This window comes from Elgaria multicarinata, chromosome 2 (genome assembly GCF_023053635.1).
Source record: "Elgaria multicarinata webbii isolate HBS135686 ecotype San Diego chromosome 2, rElgMul1.1.pri, whole genome shotgun sequence".
Taxonomy (NCBI): Eukaryota; Metazoa; Chordata; class Lepidosauria; order Squamata; family Anguidae; genus Elgaria; species Elgaria multicarinata.
Window position 1 is genome coordinate 130690831 of NC_086172.1, and position 20269 is coordinate 130711099.

Sequence of the window (20269 nt, forward strand, 5' to 3'; positions counted from 1 at the left end):
ACAGTCTATAAATAAATTTTAACTTGGTGTTTTAAATTTGTAATTTTGCATTGCTGCTGTTTTTATCTGGTTGAGCTTTTATATTGTATTTTATATTATGGTTTTATACTGTTGTTTTATACTTTGAATGTTTTTAATTTTTGTGAACCACCCAGAGAGCTCCGGCTATTGGGCGGTATAGAAATGTAATAAAATAAATAAATAAATAAATAAATACATACATAGATAGATGGCATACACTTCTTATAGATCTTACACGTTTTCCTTACAGGGTTTTTGCTGTTTCTGGGCAGCCTGACTTTATTATTATTATTATTATTTATTTATTTATATAGCACCATCAATGTACATGGTGCTGTACAGAGTAAAACAGTAAATAGCAAGACCCTGCCGCATAGGCTTACAATCTAATAAAATCATAGTAAAACAATAAGGAGGGGAAGAGAATGCAAACAGGTACAGGGTAGGGTAAGCAGGCACAGGGTAGGGTAAAACTAACAGTAGAAAGTAACAGTAGAAGTCTGCACAACATCAAGTTTTAAAAGCTTTAGGAAAAAGAAAAGTTTTTAGTTGAGCTTTAAAAGCTGCGGTTGAACTTGTAGTTCTCAAATGTTCTGGAAGAGCGTTCCAGGCGTAAGGGGCAGCAGACGAAAATGGACGAAGCCGAGCAAGGGAAGTAGAGGCCCTTGGGCAGGCGAGAAACATGGCATCAGAGGAGCGAAGAGCACGAGCGGGGCAATAGTGTGAGATGAGAGAGGAGAGATAGGAAGGAGCTAGACCGTGAAAAGCTTTGAAGGTTAACAGAAGTTTATATTGGATTCTGAAGTGAATTGGAAGCCAATGAAGAGATTTCAGAAGCGGAGTAACATGGTCGGAGCGGCGAGCCAAGAAGATGATCTTTGCGGCAGAGTGGTGAACAGAAACCAACGGACTGATGTGAGAAGAAGGAAGGCCAGAGAGAAGGTTGCAGTAGTCCAACCGTGAAATAACCAGTGCATGAACAAGCGTCTTGGCAGAAGAGACAGACAAAAACTTTCTCTGTCTTTAACCCAGACTTTAACCCGGAGCTTCCCATTGTAACTCTTGCTTAACAGACTAATCTTGTCGGCTGCCTTGAAAGTATTTCTGCTTATAATCTAGCTGCGATGTTCTCACAACCACCATCCAACCACATACAGGGCTTTCGTACATAGCAATTTCCAGGCTTTGGCACAGGCACACAGGATTTTCACACAAGGACTGGCTTAGTATAGGGTGTCTGTGCTTTTCTCACTCCTCTAACGGCTCTGTCCCTTTGCAATGAGTAAATTTGAATTTGACAAAAAAAAAAAAAAAAGAGTTGAAGTAACCAAATGACAAGTGTAAAATTTGTAATTTTGGAGTTATGGTATTTACAGTGTTTGTATGCCGAGTTGTTTTTATACGGGTTGTTAGCTGCCCTTGACTCCTTGCACGGAAGGGTGGGATATGAATAAATAAATAATAAACTTTGTTTTCTAGCAGAAACGTATGAATTTGTATGTTTTTGGTGTGTAGAGCACCTAACAGCAAAGAATTAAACACAAGCAGCTTTATTAAAACCAACCAAAGTTTATTTATAGAAGTCTATACATTTGTAACGAACGCTGCCGAGACATCAATGAATTAAAGCAAATAAAACCATCCCTCCCATTGAGCCTGTGCTGTCATCACTCACTGTCACATGCACTTAAAGAGGAGAAAACATTACACCTTCATACACAATTAGATCCATAACTGTCTGAGAAAAATTACTCCCTCAATGCATTATTCTCAGTGGAAAACAGGTGGTGTATACGGACATGTTCATTACCTCTGTGAAAAGCAGGACATCTTGTTTCAATGTTTGGTAAATAGGGGATGCATGAGGACAGCTACCTCATTCACTTCTGTCCTAAATAAATTCCCCACTGTTTTATTTGATCAACTCCTCTAACCCAATTGGAAAGGGGAAAACTGATGCATTATTTACAACTTAGTTCAGTACTTTGATTGTGAAGCCCATTGTCAGGAAGTGTACCAGGATTGCATATGTTTGTTGTGGACTACCATGATATAATCAGGTGCTATCCTAAGAACATTGGTTCAACATTTGCTTGCTCCTTTCTTGCTCCTTTGCCATAGCTTTGTAGAAAATGGTGGGCCGACAAAACCCTGTAAGAGTTTTGCACCTCTATTTTTCTACATTAGAAATGTTGGTAACTGGAGAGACTGGTTACTAATGATGTCGTTGGCAAAAAAATCAAGTGATGGAGATGCATATCTACATAGTATATCATGATGGCTCCCAAACAGCTATACACTGGCAGATTCTAGAAATCCACTTTCGGGGGGGGGGGGGAGAGAGAGTTAGAAGCACATATGTAAATAAGAGTCCACAAGAGCTCAAGAGAAATAGCTAGAAAAAAAGGCAGAAAAACAGAATGATTACATATTTACACAATAGTCCGCAAAACTATGGACTATCTAGTAAATAAAGCCACACAGTTTACACCACTTGACAAGAACCCACTTCAGGAGGATTGGTTCCCCGCACCTTCTTCATTTTATCAGGTTTTACACAGTTACGTGCCGCCCTAGTATTAAATAAGGAACTAAAGAAGAAATAGAATTAAAGCATTAAGAAGGACCCCACAGTTCACAGCCACAAGACTCAAAGCTTTTATTCAGATGTAAGCAAAGATTTTCTGGGGCTGCTTAAGAATGCTTCACATGTGGTAGGAGTTTTCCTTTTAACCTAGTCCGGAAAGCATCCTTTGTTGAGGACACTTTCCACCACTGGTGCTAGCGTGACCTGTTAGATCACTGGTGTGTTATCAATGTATGGAGTTCTTCGTTCAGTATAATTCATTGTAGTTCATTTTGAAGAGCTCTTTGATAAAATGTCATTTATTTACACTTTGATCTTTACACCTGAGTGATTATCAAGCAGTCATCTTGTTCCTATTCAGACATTCCATACATACAATCCTTGTGCTGGAATTCCACTGCACATGTTGTACCAGTTACATATAGGTCAAATAACTGCCCTTTTATATATTTTTGTTACTGTATCCTTCCCATTCTGCAAAACAAGATTTAAAAAAAATTAAAACAGGAGGCAAATGAAAAAAGATTTCCGGCCTGGAAAAGCTGAGGTGACAATGAGACAGAATGAAATACTGGATGATTTCATAGAATTGTTAAACAAGAGGGGTGGGGGGAGAAAAAAAGATCCAAGTTGCGGCCAGGGAGTTGAACTGCCCCACCTACCTGTAGCAGGGAATTCAAGGGCACAGGTACTTACTGCTTTACAAAGCAAGACACTAGAGGGAGAGGAGGGAAAGGATTTTATAAGAACAAACAGAAAAGTGTGAAGTTACACAGTTATTGTCAGCCAGGCTTTGTTGTTTGTTAAAAAACATTTACTAAATTGCCCCTGCTGTTTTGGATGCTCAAATATAGCTGGTAGAAATTCAAGACAGCTTTAAAGAATTGTGACAGACAGATACAAATTTACTGCAGGTTAAAAATGATAAAAAAACTACCTGGAAAAAATTCTCACAACCCCCCACCCCCCAAAAAATGTACACTTTCAACCTAAACCAGTTTGTAAATACGCCCTTCTCCAAAGCTAGGAGCCAGTGGGAAGAAGAAGAGGAAAAAAGTGCAGGCGACCTTCACAAGAGGTCTTGTGCCACTGTTTAACTTTCCTTGCTTGTGGTACTAAGAGAGCCAAGTGCTAACACACTGCTTCTGCCACCAATAGATTCCTGCAAAAAATTCAGACTTCGGGTTAACACTGAATGCATACAGCGAACTGCAAAGAGCTGTATTTTTTAAAAAAAAATCCCACCCACCCCCTAAAAATAGCACAGATCCATATTTGTGGATGGCAGGAGGAAAGGGCAAGAAGGGAGGTCTATACAGTAAAGAGTCAATGGTTTATATTACAGATGGCTGGCAATTTTGAAGAGTCTCTTCCCAGCTCTGTTGCTGCTCCAACCCAGAAGGGTAAACTGAAGAGGGAGGGGAGAAAATAAAGGGTGGGACATCATGTAGCATGCAGGATCAGAAGCAGCAGAGAGTGGGTGTGCTCAAATTAGCCCCCGCCTTTTCTTGTAGTCCTCAAGGTTCAGTGATCGCCGAGGGGCGCCATCTTTTGCGGGGGGAGCCTTGGAGGTGATGGCCAGTGTTTTGGACTCTGTGGGAAGATAAGGCACACAAAGATGTGTAACTCACCAAAGCTTAATGGTAACATGTTCCCTTCTACAAAGGATCAGCATGATCAGTATAGTGCCATTAGCGTAATGTAAACACAAGCCAGATTCCTGCTCCAAGACACTCAGCAGAGGACAGTCCTAGAGACAAACACCCATTTCCTTCAGTGCAGCTGACTTTTCTGTAGATGCAATCGCAAAGAAAGGCAGTAATGCCTGCGAGACTCTGCAGTAGCAGCTACAGAGGGGAATCATGAAATCCGTAGTACCTAAGGTCAAACCAACAGTAGCTTCTCTCAACCATGAAGCAGATCCTGTGTTTAGAAGCTGCATTATTCTTTCATTTCCAGTTCCTTTAACCCAAGGTGGGCAACTTGTGGCCCTCCAGATATTTTGGCCTACAACTCCCATGAGCCCTCATCATTAGCTATGCTAAGCAGGAGTTGTAGGCCAAAACATCTGGAGCGCTACAAATTGCCCCTCAGTTCATCCAGCAAATGTATCCAGCAAAAGAGCAGGCCTACTACTTCAGGGTTATCTAGTCAAGTCATGACTGAAACATATGAAGAGCCATAAAACAAATTTGAACAAAATTTGCTTGTTTTCCATCCACAGGCTTTAGATGTTTGCTTTTAAAACATTACCATTTCATGCAAGGCAGCAGCTGAAACTCAAGTCTTTTTGTCACCTTCACATTTCATTCCCCCGGAAGCAACGCCTACCTGAGCTGGGAACCTGGAGATCAATCTTCACATCAAAATCATGCACTTTGAAGAGATCCTCCGAGAGGTCACTGGCTGATTTCGAATTCATATCTTTGTCTTTTCCCTGACTCTGAAAGAAGATAAAGCTTTCAGTAACAAGGAGCGCAGAAAGTAAGCCAGGTGGAATCAATTCCAGACTATGGTTCCGGAATGGAGTTTTCCTTTCAATATACCAAACAGATTTTTACAGAAACAAGTCATAGATGGGTCTAAGGCAGGGGTGAGCAACCTCCAGATGTTTTGGACTAAACTCCCATTAGTCCAAACAAGTAAGGTACAATGAAAGTTGTAGGCCGAAACATCTGGGGGGGGCACAAGTTGCCAATTCCTGATCTAAGGTTTAAAATGCAATTACTTCACATGGTTACAGTTCTGCAAATAACTTACTTAGGATTAGAAGATATAAGCAGATATAACAGCAAATACTTGGTGGCACATACCTTGGTCAGGTCCTTTGGAGCATCTGGCAATACACCAGATCCATATTTTGCGTTCAGTTGAGCGAGGATAGCAGCTTGGACAGCAGGATCTCTGGACTGTGGGAAAGGGAAGAGATTTATTATCAACCTGACCACCTTCTGGGTTTAAAATTCTCCTTTCATACTGGGTACATTCACATCCCACGAACTAATATATACAGAGTTAGAACTTTCCAATTTTCAGTGATTTTTCAAAGGGGGACATAATAAGTATTCCACTTCAATTGTATAACCTGCATTTGCTCACCAATATATCATTCTGCTGGAGCATGACATGCATTTACTGTTTTTCTGTGCCACAGATGATAAGACTACAGTGTCATGTTGATCCCGGTTCATATTTAGTTAACTGATACGATGTCTGGATAGTTATTTCTACTAATGCCTCCATATGGAGTCTACCATGTTCACCAGCGCTCTGATTCTGTGCATTTTACTTACATTAGAGACAATTGTGGGTTTACATTGCCGCCTAGTAAAGGGATCCATCTGCTGGTTTTTCATACTGTGGCTTTCAGCCTGCAGAGAGAAATATAAAGTACGGCATCATCTTTTGCCTTATTTATGCTTTCCTCGGCAGAGGTTGACACAGCACCATAGGATTAGCACTACCTCTAGGATCAGGGACAACATGCCTGCAAATACCAGTTGCAAATACCAGCAGGAAAGGCCTACTGCCCACCCACCCCCATGTCCTGCTTCTGGGCTTCCCGGAGACACTGTGGGTAACAGGATGCGGGACTGGATACGCCTTTGGTCTAATCCAGCATGTCTCTTCCCATGTTCTCAATGAGAACGTTTATCCATTCCTACAAGGTATCAGAAGTATCTTCCATTTCTATTCCGTAACCCAAAGTTTCACATCATTCAGGGCTTCACTCAGCATTCTGTGAGCGGACTTTCCGTCCTCCTCCCTGAAGCCCCCGCCCCCCAGCCCCAAAGGGTCCTTCAACCCTCTGTGGCAGATTTGGGGGACTTCAGGGAAAAGGGGGAAACTGTCAGCTGTATCTATTGTACTGTTCATTTATTGTACTGTAAATGAACACCACAGAATGCATTGTTAGAATTTCTTAAATGCAAGATTCAAAACACGACGGATTGGATCCAAAGAATAAGGAGATGAAGGAAGATGTCCACTATGTCTGTCTGCAAATTTTGTTCAAGAGTTTATGCAAGAGAATCAAGGTCCTCAATGTCTGCACACCTCCCATATTGTTTTCCAGGCTCCCTGTTCCCTCTAGGTTTTAATTAAAAAATAAAAATAAAGGCAAAGCAAAGCGCCCTCTTCATTTCCAAGAAAGCCTGCGAGCCCTAGGGGCATTCCTAAAAATTAAAAATAGTGGGTGGCTGTGGCCCAATGTTTTGTTTTGAGGCGTGCCCAGCCATCTACACAAATGGAAAAGGTAAGCCAGTAGGGAGCATTGTGGTGTATGTGTGTGCATTCACTGGTTTGTTTTGGTGTGATGTGTTCTGGTGTGCATGTGCATGTGTGTATAACAGCATGTTCTGCACCTGGGCTTGTTTATGATATGGGTGGGTGTTTGGCCTGTTTGTATTTTTCTGAGCATCACCCATTTGCCTTCTGTGAAATGGGTATTTTGTTATGCTTTGTGGGGGTAAATATGTGGATTGCCATTTGGGGTTCAAACTCCACCTCTGCCGTCGTACTCCGTTTGTTCCACTTCTGTGAAATGGGAGTTAGAGCCAAAAACTGTGGTTCCAAAGAATGGATTTTTGTCTAAGAGCTCAAATTGAACCTTTGCTTTATGCTTAGGTTCTTAGGCAAGTTAAATTTCTTTTAAGCCTCAGAAGTCTGCCTTCTGGGAAGTGGGAGGTTTGTGACCGCCCTAGTCCCATGGTAGTCATTTTGTAAGAGCGCCCATGACACTCTCAACATTCCAAATGTGCTCTCCAGCCCAAAAAGTTCTGGGGAAAACTACTATAATAGGTAGGTTCTATTGCAGTTCTTATTCTTCCGTTTGTGCAACAGGTTTCACACAAACTCTTTTGTAAACGGATCTTAAATTTAGATCCCTCTTTCTTGGGCAGATAGTTGGTGCTAGGCGTGGGGCATGTGAAGCACCCTCCCTCTTTACAAGTAGTTCCCATTACCTCCTGTAGTTACTGGAACGAATGAAATTTTTTACATGCTATTTTTTACATGTGCACGGGGAGGTTGAAGCTACAGTTAAGAGTACTAAGCACTTCTCTTGGCTTAGAGCAATAGCACTCCACCCCAATTCTTTCCCTTCTCTCAACTGACATCTTCACCCTGTGGGGAAGAAGATGCGAGGGAGACTGGAGCAGGCAGGCACCATGGGGCCTGCTTCAGTTGGAAAACCCCCCCCCCACAGGGCTAACTGACATCTTCACCCTGTGGGGAAGAAGATCGAGGGAGACTGGAGCAGGCAGCACCATTGGGGCCTGCTTCAGTTGGACCCCCCCCCCACAGGGCTAACATCTTCACCTTGTGGGGAAGAAGGAGCTGTTGGTTTGCCCCTCCATTGGGAGATGAGAGGACGGAGCAGGGCCTTCCCACCAGCCTAAACAGTCTCCTTAATTTCTTTTTATTTTCTCCCTCTTCCCTCCCCATCCACTTTTCCTTGTGTGTCACGTCTTTTTTTAGAATGTAAGCCTGAGGGTAGGGACTGTCTTCTTTATTGATACATTGTAAGCCGCTCCGAGAGCCTTTTGGCTGAGGTGCGGGATAAAAATACTCTAAATAAATAAATAAATAAATAAATAAAATCAGGTCAAGCATTTACAGGCTGAGACAGTTTCAAAATACAGACATATAGTGCCACTGCAAAGACAACTAAAGTCTCTTCATTCTCCCAGGTAAGAATGTTCTGCTTGACAGAGGAAGGCAACCTCCACAGCTGTTTTACTCATGGTCCTGTTTCTGTAGACTGATGGGACCTTTCCAGCTTTTTTGCAGACCGACTGTCCTCTTTTGAAACAAGGATAGAATTATAAATAGGGCACTTTCTCACTAAGCAGAAAGTGATGCTGCTTGGCAGATCTGCAGTCATTCCTTCATACTTAATAGCACCTTGGCATGACTGCCCAAACAACAGTATTTTGCTGTAAAAAGCAGATCTTTCTGCAGAAGGAAAAAAGTCTGTTTTGTTCAGATAGCCACCTTTCCCATAACAATTTATTTTGCCTTCTCTTTGCACAGCTCCATCATCAGTAGCACTCACCACTAAAGCCTTTTCGGACTCCACAATGTTCCATTCTCTATTCCTCTGATTAATATAACTGAAAAAAGAAAAGTAGTATCAGAATTTATTAGCCCCCCTACCCTGCCATGGAAGCAAAGAACTCCCTTAAATTCACAATCTAAATACCGTATTTTCTGGCGTATAAGACGACCCCCAACTTTTCCAGTTAAAATATAGAGTTTGGGGTTAGGTAGGAGAGCGGGCGAGGGTGCGGGGAATGTGTCTCTGTGGCCCCCCTTCAGCCTCCCCTCCCCGCCTCTCCTCTCCCTGCTCTAGTTGTGCGCCTGCAGCTGGCGAGAAGCGGCTGCCTGAGCTGAGGAAGGCTGGTGCTGCTTTCGCACTCTCATTCTCTCCCGGTTTACGAGTCTGTGTCTGTGGCGCGCTGCCGGGCTAGACTCCGTCAGGAGTTGCTCGCTGAGCCGCTTCTCCTCTCTCCCTCGCTCGGTCACTCTCCTCCCCCCCTCGCTCTCCTCCTTCCCTCCCTCATGCTCGCTCGCGCTCGCTCGCTCGCTTTCTCTCTCTCACGCACACACACACAGAGAACTCAGGAGCTCGTGGCTTCGGTTGAAGGCGAGTGGTTCGCGCTCCCTTTGCCTGCCTCAACCACTGACACCCTCAGAACCCAAACAATAAAAGGGGGGGGGGGAGAAAAAGAAAGAGGCGGAGGGGGGCAACGGTGTGCGTGTATATATATAGGCAAGCCTTAAACAGAAGGATGGGGATTTGAACCATATGCGGCGACCGCAGATTCTCCAGTCCAGCTCGGAAGTTACAGCAGCCGCCCTATAAGACGACACCTGGCGTATAAGACGACCCCCGACTTTTGAGAAGATTTCCTGACTTAAAAAGTCGTCTCATACGCCGGAAAATACGGTAAGTAATTTCTTCAATTTGCAATCCAAACAAGCTATTTTTCCAGTAGTCAGTTCTTGAAAAATGACAGATTTCTTCCAGATGAAGAGAATTAGCAAGAACTCTTTGAAGTTATTATTAAGTGACTTCATGATAAGAAGAGGGTTATAGCCTAGTATGTTGGTTCGGTGCTTTCTTGTCACAATCATTGTTAGCTACCAACCTTATGGCTGAAATATTTTTTGTTCGCTGGCGATCCAAGGCCTCTGCTCTCTCTTCCAATTCATTAAGTTGATCTTGAATCTGTTTTGCCCTGTCTTGATCTCCCATGTCTTCTGCCATAGCCTTCAATAAAGAATTATTTGTTAGACCTGAACTGTCACCATAAAACCACTTATATGGGTTGGAGTTGATTATAAAACAGATCAAGTCACTCTTAGATAAAAACCACAGGGCAAGAAGAACAACTTGTAGCTCAGTTATGGATTTAAGGATGCAACCCTATGATTTATGCCCTCGAGGCTCCTAAGCTCTGGACTTGGGATAGCTCATGTTCCAGCCTCTAGTCCCCTCCTCTCCCTCCCACAGGCACACACCCTTTACTCCCTTCTCTGAAGTCAAGTTCCCAGCTTCAGAGATATCTGGCTCCAAGGTCAGAACACTGTTTCTGACCTCAGATTCAGGAATCCAAAGTATCCTACGGCCCCTCAGACACTGTCTAGAGGCCACAGGATTACTCTTTTATCCCATTTAACAGATTAGTAATTTTAACTCTATCACACAGAGCAAAAACTACAATAAAGTGGATCTCTTACGACATCTATTGGCAGTAAAAAATGCCTAAGGTTTACAGCCCATAAAAAACTGAACAAGTCTTCACTCTTTACAAAAATGGAAAATCAAGTTAAGGGGTTAATCCAAAGCATGCACGATTAAAACTATTATGTTCATGTGACAAAACTTTCATTTACAGGAACTGTAGGGAAAGAGACTCAGAGCAGGGAAAGATGATACTGTTCTCTGTCAGGAAAGAAGCCAAGTGACATTATTAAAAGGTAGTTACAAAAACCAGCACCCAAAACAGCCTTAACCCTCCAGCAAAAGCTATTTGGAGGGTCATTTTCCATCACCCCTGCATTTTACCTTCTCTTTTAGTAGCTGCGTTTTCTTCATGGCATAGTTTGGTGGTGCTTTCCGGAACCTCTCCTTCTCCTTTACTATCTACAAATGGGGAACAGAACACTCAATATTATATAACACGTGGATTTTATGAATAAAAGGCCAACTGATGGTTAGCTACCACACATCTTTACTTTATCAAATCCTTTACAAGCCAAGCTCAGCTCCTATATCATCCATTTGGTGCCTTGCTTATCCGTCCCTTTCCAACCTGTATTTATGAAGCGCAAGAATAGTAAAGAAGCACTTTAGAACACACTGGCTGAAGACCTAATAGTACACAAGAATCTATCAAGGGTAACTACAGATATTTATTGTAACATAATTACCAACAGCAGCTGCTATTTAGCAAAGCTAAATTTTTCCCATGGGTAGATACTGGCCCTGCCCGCCGCCTCATCCCAAACCTACTCTTCTGTGCCCTACTTATCTCTATGCAAAGTATTAGTCCTATTTTAACTGTGATCTAACTTTTGCAAATCTAAAGTAGACAGAGGAAAATAGGGTACCACAGTAGGGTCTAAACAGTCTTCAACTATGTCGTTTCCATCACAGAAATAAAGTCTATAACCCAACTTATCATTATAGAAGCAGAATTTGGCATCTGAGAACATTTCTTTTAAGGCCTCACCTACCTTTCCATTATGAACCTTCAATTGAATGGTTCCAGCTCAAAAGAACATTTTCTTCATTTACCTCCTCAATGTCCTGGTCATTAAATTTATAGTTGAGGGCTTCTTTGATGGACACTTCCTTTTTGTTTATCTCATCTAGTGTAGGTAGCTGCATCCCAGCAGAAAACATCTAGTTACAATTATAAGGAAAGGGAGAAAGTGTCAGAAGACTTTATTCAGTGCTCAACACTATATTCTTGTCAAAGCTCTTATGAATATATTAGTGAACTTACAGCTTCCTTCCACTTCATGAATTCACTCTCTGTGAATTCTTGATTGGAGACAAACTCTAAACGGAACACACGCTGGTCATTACCATGCCTGTGCAGAGAAAAATAGTTCTGGGTATAATAGCAACTTCACTCATCTCCCAGTCACTGGAGAAGGAGTAGTGGTACAGAGACATCAAACACAGCACTTTTATACCATTCTTCAGTATATTGGACTGTTACATCAGGCTCAGTTCTGCCTCTGCTAAAGAAAGATACATTCCAAATGCAAGTACCAGCGAAGAAAAAATTTGAGTGCCAATAGCACAGTAGACACTCAGTGACTCTGTTCAGACAACACGCTAAGCCACGGTGGTCAAGCATTTTGAGCTAAACTTTATTGCTTACTGTGTTGCATGCACCATGACTTAGCGTGTCATGTGAACCATTCCTAACCATGGTGGCTACATAACCTCAGTTTAAACATGCTTACTAACCGTTTGCTGCAAAAGGGTTAGCTTAGTGTCTTGTCTGAACAGAACCACTGTCTCACTAACTCCAATGTTTGTTTAAGCACTCTGTTTTTCCTATCCCTAGCAAAAAATGTAGGCAAAGAAACCCTAAGAATAAATTTATCAAATTTCTACTGATTAAGGAGAAAAGAAGTGTGGCATTCAACTGTTCTACTCTCTTCTTACCGTACCCTCACAGTAATGCAATATATATTCCAAATGTCTTACCTTAACTGCAGCCCTTTGTTTGTCCTGGTACCCCCAAGCTGATAAACCTTTGCCGTTTCCACAACACCAGTTATTTCTGCCACCTATACAAATGAAGATGAGAAAACAATAAATAAATAAAAATGGGCAATTCTATATATACTTTTTCTAACAAAGGAGAAAAAAGATTCAAGAGCAAGCAGACTCAAAAAGGAGAGGGTACAGAAGGAGCGGGAGCAAAATGGCATGCCTACTGATACATTAATCATGATGTTCTTAGTTTATCATTCACTTTGATGCAGGAAGGCCTTGAAGTGAGTTGGTTAGTGAGTAAAAATGTGGACTTCACAGAGTTCCTTTTTGCTGGTAGTAGACCTGTGCAACTTGGCTTAACTGGCAGAATCATAGTTAGGTAGACAGGCCTTTCACACAGGCCAGGAACATATGGCTTTCACTTTGAAGGTGTTTTGACCAGCCGTATGAAGTGAAGTTAAGAGTGAAGCTGTTTTGTCCCACTCTTCTGAGCTGGGAAGCTCTTTCCCTCCCTTCTCCTGAATCTGGCCTGTCAGCTCCTTAGTCTGGGGGAGAAGAAGCTATAAAATTAAGAGGCACTGAGAGCTCATAAACAAACTAGACTAGGGAATGCTTGCTGTTCTAAGTGCCAACAGTAATGAGGGCCACTTGAGGATATACTTACCCTATAAACTGGCTTGCTATTGTGGTTTCCTATCCCAATGCGCACAAAGCAGCCAGTGACTGTCTTGGCAAAGAAAGGCATGTGACACCACCGCTCCAGTTTATGTCGAGATAATCGAACCCGATTCAGTTCTTCAGGCAAGGATACTGGTTGTGATTTGGGAGGAATTTCTTCTTTTCTAGTGTGACAGAGAAGAAAAGAAGACTATTCATACCTTCCTACAAAATGGGAGTCCATAGTAGTTGCTGCTTTATTAGCCTAAACAGCACATTCACCAGTTCTGTTCTCTCTGTAGTTGATCATTGCTAGCTTTGTTGCATTTTTAAGCAGTATTGAAAATGAAACTAAGTACCAGAATCCCAAATCCACACACTGTGAAGAAAAAAAAGTCGCATTTCTACAATAGCATTGATTTTTATGTTACTCACCTGGACAGGATAGGAATTGGCCCGAGATAGTCACATTTTAGATTCTTCGCCTCCTATGTTTATCCAAATTGCAATTCCTAATTTGTATCTCACCTTTGTTCCAAGATGATGGAAATGGTTCTCCCATGCTCCATTTTAACTTCACAACAATCCTGTGACTGCAGGATAGGCTGAGAGTGACTGGCCCAAAGTCACTGAGTGGAATATTGAACGGGGTCTCCCCAGTCCTAGTCTGAAAATAACTATTATACCACACTAGTTCCCATAAGAGGAAAACAAGTCTACTGAAGTGGGAAGAACTATTACATAATGCACACATCCTCTGCTCAACGCAAAACTAGTACTACAAACAGGAACATGATCAGCTGTATCCCTTGCACTCAAGCCTATGGGAACACTCACTCTTCCTCCTCATCAGAAGATGAAGACCTTGATGAACGATCAGTTTTCTCACTCGATTTATCATCTTCTTCTTCCTCTTCGTCATCTGAGTATACTTCACTTGTTTTTAATGGCTGCTTCTTTGCAAGCAACTCAGCTACAAATGAAAAAGAATACAACTGGAGTTTTCTGTTCAGTTTTTGTCACCTTGGGTCTTCTTTAAAAAATAAACATAAGCCAGACAGATATCGCAACACAACCTGAAAACCAGGATTCATCTGTAACTAAATTTGTGTCAGGGTTGTATGAAGCTTTAAGAGAAAAAATTAAGGTTTTCCCAAAATGTTAACATTAAAAGTCTGCCCAAAGATCCATAGAATTTGTAAGTAATCCCACATGCCCAAGAGGGCTTTCAAAACTCTGAAACAGAGGTTGGAAACAACTTAATGGCTGGGTTTGGACGATCAGCGGGGAAAACAACACAGTATCACTAGGACCATGTCATGCACTGAGTTTGGACAGCATAGTAACCCATGATGCGACATGGGTAATCCCGGTCACACGACCAGCAGACACAGGGGTGGTGGGGGGAGGGGGGAGACCTATACTGGGTTGTTTACCCCCATTGATTGTCTGAACTTTGCCAATGCTATGGCATGGTGGCCTGCTGTACAATGAAAAAAGTACAACTGAGAATGGGAAATCCTTGATTACAAAAGGGATGATACACAACTGGAAGATTGCTAGCTTAACCATCAAGTAGTCTAACTTCATTGTGAAGGTCATTGATGCATAAGAAAAATCTAACATTCTGGTTGTGGTAGTTCAGGAAAAAACAGAGACGAAGTGATGGCCACCAACTACAGCTTTAAAAGGGGATTAGGAGAATAAGACTACCAATGTCAATGAGCCAACTAGTCGTGATGGTTGCATATTGCCTCCACGATCAGAAGCATCATGCCTCTGAATACCAGTTGCTGGAGAACAGCAGGAGAGAATTATCATCCTCATATCTTGCTTGTGGGCTTCCCAGAGGCATTTGGTTGGCCCCAGGGGGAAACAAGATGACAGGCTTTTGGTCTGATCCAGGATGGCTCTTACATTTAATAAGGTGGGAGGAAATCTTGCATTATTGTAAACCACCCAGAGAGCTTCTGCTACTGGGCGGTATATAAATGTAATAAACAAATACATAAATTATTAGAAAATGAACATGGCTTCCTTTTTGGAATGAGAAGGTTCTATCTTTAAAGTCAGCCTAGAAATAACCTTAAATAAGTAAAATATAATTTCAAACCACCTCACAAAACCAGATGCTCTAAATACTGTAATGTGGATTATATTAAATTAACTAGTGGTTGCAACCACCTAGTAGGAAAAACATTTATCAATCAAAAACAACTCAAGAAAGAATGAAAATAGGAAAGAGTGAAAATATGAAAAGAAAATTGTGCTTAGACCTGATACAATAAAAGCTGATTTGGTAGATGAACACTGCAGTAACCCATTAGTTCAAACTGATAGCATACGTCTATCACTAACTATGAGTATATGAATTCACTGCATTTAAAGCCAATGGATAAAAAGTAATCAAGAAAACAGAAGATATATGGAATGTGCTTCTCTGCACAACCAAGAATCTTACCACCATATAAGCAATATGCAAAGAGTAAAGTCTTGGGCATCAAATGGCATCCATATTATGTGAACTGGAAATGTACACTACTGCATATCTTTATAAATCTAGCCACAGGCTTTTGAATTTACCTGTTCTGTTCTTCCTTTTCTCCCTTTCTGCTTTTAATTCTTCCATGGCTTGGGATTTCTTATCCAATTTTTCATCCCGCTTTGACCGCCGCTCTTTATTGTGTGACATTACCTGAGGAAAAACAAATTTCTATTTAGATAGAAGATGCCACAAGGTGGTGCTGGGTTGGGGGCACTACTCAACACCTTAGCATTTCTGCTATGGAATCCTACAGGGTACAATTTGTTCCCTTTGCTTTTTAATATCTACATGACACTGCTGTGTGAGGTAATCCAGATATTTTGAGGAGAGGTGCCATCAATATGCAGAAGACACGCAGCACTATCTCTTTTTCATCTCCTTAGGTGAGGCAGCAGAAAAACTAAATTGGTGCTGTGTCCTTCCCAGGATGGAGACAATCTGGCCTCAGTTATCCATGTACGGGTAACCTCCAGGTAAGAATACTATGATGGTTTTTAGGTGGGTCTGATGACTGAAAGATAGTTCAGAATACAGCTGCTAGTTTGGAACCAGGGTACTTAAAAGATTGCTTGTCTCTACATATGCCTGCTAATACTTTGAGATAATCAGCTTCTTCTTCAGGTTCTCAAACGTCTGAGGTATGGCAGAGTGCTTCAGGGCAAAGAGCCTTCTCAGAGGTGGTGCTCTGGCTTTGAAATGTACTCCCAAGAGAGGCTTGCCTGGTGGCTACTCTGATGTCTTTCTGGTGCCAGGCAAAGGGCTTATTAGTTTCCCAGGCTTTTAAACTTTTCTAATGTTTTATTCCAACTCATATATTACTTTTCTACAGCTTTTATGGATCTGTTGTTTTTAGCTTATTGTTATGTACTAGCTTTTTATTGTGTTTGTTAAAATATTTTATTTTAAGCTACCCTGATAATTAATTTGAAGGGCAGGACATACATTTTAAGAATTAAATAAATAAATATTATTTCCTGGCAATGCATGTTTTCAGCAAGCACTGAAGCTAATTTTATGTAAACAGTCTGAGGGAAAGCAGATAAAGGGCAAATGTGTCAATCAAATGAGTTAATAATGCACTGCTGCTCTGCCATTGGTTACATAGGAACAAAAGAAATTGGACACATGGTTTAAACCAAGAAAAAAAAGGAAAACATGTTCCAGGAATAGGCTTTATGATTCTTGCCACATGTTAGGGCTTGCCCACTCTCCATAGTTTTGGCACCTGTGTGTTAAAGTGAGCTTTCTTACTTGTGATTCCTGGATCTGTGTGAGCTTTTTCTTCTCCTGTTCTTCTTCTTGCTTTTTCTTTTTTTCTTTCTTTTCTTTCTTTTTTGCTGTCTTTAATTTCTTCTTTATTTCAAACCTGGGCTCAAAACAAGATTAAAAAAAAGATGAGCAGAAGGCTGCAATCAGTTTTAGACAGCATCAAATATTGGAAGAGAACTAAAACAGTATGATGGATTAAAAACTCCTAAAACAAGGGAATGATAAACAGGAAGGGAGCAAATTAAAACCCTTCGTAATAATGCCAAAACAAGGTGCAAATTATTGGCAAGAATAGATACTTAGTTGCTCGGTTTCAGAGGAAACAACCAAGCTGGGAGGTGAATCAGCCTTCAGTATTTTAAGTAGGTGGGGTTTGTACCTACTTTTTCAGTGAGCAGAGTTCAGACAGATGAAAATATCCAGAAGCACCAAACTACCAAATTTAAGATCAGGATCTACTGAACTTGTACTGCAGCCTTCCCCAACCTACAGCTCCATCACTCACCAGTATAGCCCAATACATCTGCAGGCCCTCAAGTTTGGGAACACTGATGTATTGTATACATCAGAAGCCCAAACAGTCTTTACAGGCAGATTTGGCATGGTCAGAACAAAACAGCAAATACTCAACCATTTGGTTATGTCAGTAAATGGAGAGCTTTACCTGACCAAGTTTTTTTTAGAAATCTGTAATTCAAACAGCTGCAGGTGAAATGCTACCAATGATTTGCACTGCAGGAGACAACCAAAACTCTCCATCCTAAATCAATTCCAGTCTAGATTGCAAGAAGAGCCTGGAGTTCAGCACAAGGGAATGACATGTCCTTCTAAGAGCTCCAGGGTCAGAAAATGCATATAAAAGTGGTACAAGAATGTAATTTCTCCTAGCAAAAGCAGATACTATCTCTCAATGCTTTTAAGACCTGTCAGGCTCAAATAGCAGTGTGTGTTGCTTGATAGCTAACTCTGGAGCAGTTAAAGTTGAAAACAAAACTAACACATGCTGGTAACTTTTTGCAACCTGAGAAATGGTTGTATTATTATTATTATTATTATTATTGCACCATCAGTGTACATAATGCTGTACACAGTAAACAATAAAATAGCAATTATGAGCCTTTTTCTCAATCATTAGCTTCCTCTCTTCCTTCTGTGATTTCTGCCGTCTCCTTGGACTCAGCTGTCTCTTTAATTCCTCTTTATCCTCAACTCTTGATAATTTTGCTCCATCTACGACTCTGATGGTTCATCCTTCTCAACCCCAACCGTGGCTCACCTCTTTCATCCGCTACCTTCATTCTTGTACCCGGGCGGCTGAACGCCTTTGGCGTAGGACCAGGGACTGGGAGAATTTTGTCCATTACAATTTGTTCTTTCTTCCTTCTCTTCTGCTATTTCCTTGGCTAAACAGCAGTATTACTCACTGCTGATCCAGTCGAACGCTACACATCCTCAGCAGCTCTTTACATCTTTCAATTCTCTTCTGAAGCCTAATCCCCCATCTCTCCCCCACCCTCTCTGTCTGCTAATGACTTTGCCTCTTTCTTCAATGCTAAAATCCAAACTATTTGCTCTGATCTTGCCAGCTCTGCCCCTCTTCCAGTTCCTGTCCCTCAATTTTCAGTTCCTCCTGCAACTTTTTCTGCATTCTCTTCGGTCTCAGCTGATGAACTGTCTCTAATACTGCGCTCTTCGAGGCTTTCCACTTGTTCTCTTGATCCTATCCCTTCTCGTGTCTTTATTAATCTTATTCCTGCTATCCTCCCTTCCTTGCTTCATATTATTAATTTTTATTTGGTTCATTTCCTTCTGCTTTTAAACATGCTACGGTCTCTCCTATTCTTAAAAAAACAGCTCTTGATGTGCTTTCTCTTTGTAACTACTGTCCTGTCTCTTTGTTGCCATTTGTTTCAAAGATCCTGGAGCGTGTGGTCTACTCTCGTTGTCTTGATTTTCTTTCTAGTAACTCTGCTCTGGATCCTTTTCAATCTGGATTCTGTCCTTTGCATTCCACTGAGACAACCCTTACAAAGATTACGAATGATCTTCTTATTACCAAGTTTAAAGTCCTCTACTCTGCTCTTATTCTCCTGGATCTTACTGCAGCCTTTGACACGGTCTATCATGATCTTCTTTTGGATTCCTTCGTGACCTTGGATTTTACGGCTCCGCCTATAACTGGTTCACCTCCTATCTAGCGGGTTGCTCATTCAGCATGTTGGCGAATGGCCGCTCGTCTTCTTCCTTTCCCCTTTCAGTTGGGGTTCCACAGGGCTCAGTGCTTGGCCTGTTGTTGTTTTCTTTACATATGTTGTCCTTGGATAATCTTATTCAATCCCACAGCCTCCAATATCATCTGTATGCTGACGATACACATTTATATTTTTCATCTCCGGAACTTTCTCCTGATGTTCACGATCGTATCTCAGCATGTCTTTCAGATATCTCAGCTTGGTTGCTTCATCGTCGTTTGAAACTTAATATGGCAAAGACAGAATTACTTTATGCATTGCAATTTATTCTATTTTTAAACTTGGTTTTTGGCAAAATAAACCAAAGGCCAACAAGTAACCATTTTTATTTATTTATTTATTGCATTTTTATACTGCCCAATAGCCGAAGTTCCCTGGGGGGTTCACAGATATCCTCCCAGTTCTAAGGGAAAGTAGGCATGGAGCCAAAGGAAAGACAGTAGATATGCTAAAAAGACTAAAATGGGGAAGGGGAAGTAAGATGCATGTGCAAAGTGCCCCGAAATGGTTGTGTAAGTCACCTTCTCTTCAGAACCTCTCTCTTCTCTATCCGGTTAAACAATTCCTGCTCCCTCTCCTTTTCTGTCATCTGTTCCAGACGAGCTCTGTCTTCTTCATCGCCCATGAGGTCCTCCCCATACCCATCGGTAAACTCATCGTCAGAAGTTGAATCAGAATCCGAGGTTGAACAAGAAGTGTTGCTTTCCGAGTCAGATACTTCACCTGAAAGAGATCAGAAATATTTCACTATGTTATGGAGCCAAGGAACTCCAAGCCCAAGGACATCATATAACTGCACTTGCTCACATCCATTCCTTTTTACCCTTGTATCTCCCTAACCTCCTTACCCCTGTATCTATCTAACATTGGACTCTAAACTCCTCAGGCAGGGACCTGTGTTTTGCTTATACTGTTTCAGAGTGCGTTAAGTACACCGATGGCACTAAAATGCATACATACCTGTGAGGAAGATGCAAGTATCACTGACAAACTTTGACTATGGTAGGAGATAATAAATATTATCCCTTGATAAACTGAAATCAAGAGCCAAAGGAGGGCATAATTGTGCATAGTATTCAGTTGCAAGACTCAAACTTTGCCCAATGTTATTTTTAGGCAAAATGTATACGCACAGGCCAAAGGTCCAACAATGTCAAGAAGATTTCAAAACTGAGAATGCTTTTAGCTACATTTAT

At 41.5% G+C, this 20269-nt stretch overlaps 1 protein-coding gene across 1 annotated transcript in view; it reads right to left on the minus strand.

Moving 5' to 3' along the window:
• Positions 1-1570: 1570 nt before the first annotated feature.
• The window catches only part of RTF1 (RTF1 homolog, Paf1/RNA polymerase II complex component), a 33838-nt gene continuing 15139 nt past the window's right edge, over positions 1571-20269 (minus strand). The window contains 15 exon segments of the mRNA XM_063117692.1: positions 1571-4201; positions 4940-5051; positions 5422-5517; positions 5902-5979; positions 8664-8721; positions 9760-9881; positions 10680-10757; positions 11412-11519; positions 11623-11710; positions 12339-12421; positions 13015-13192; positions 13845-13980; positions 15591-15702; positions 16804-16918; positions 19595-19796. Of these exon segments, the coding sequence (XP_062973762.1) occupies positions 4095-4201; positions 4940-5051; positions 5422-5517; positions 5902-5979; positions 8664-8721; positions 9760-9881; positions 10680-10757; positions 11412-11519; positions 11623-11710; positions 12339-12421; positions 13015-13192; positions 13845-13980; positions 15591-15702; positions 16804-16918; positions 19595-19796 (1673 nt within the window). The 3' untranslated portion in view covers positions 1571-4094.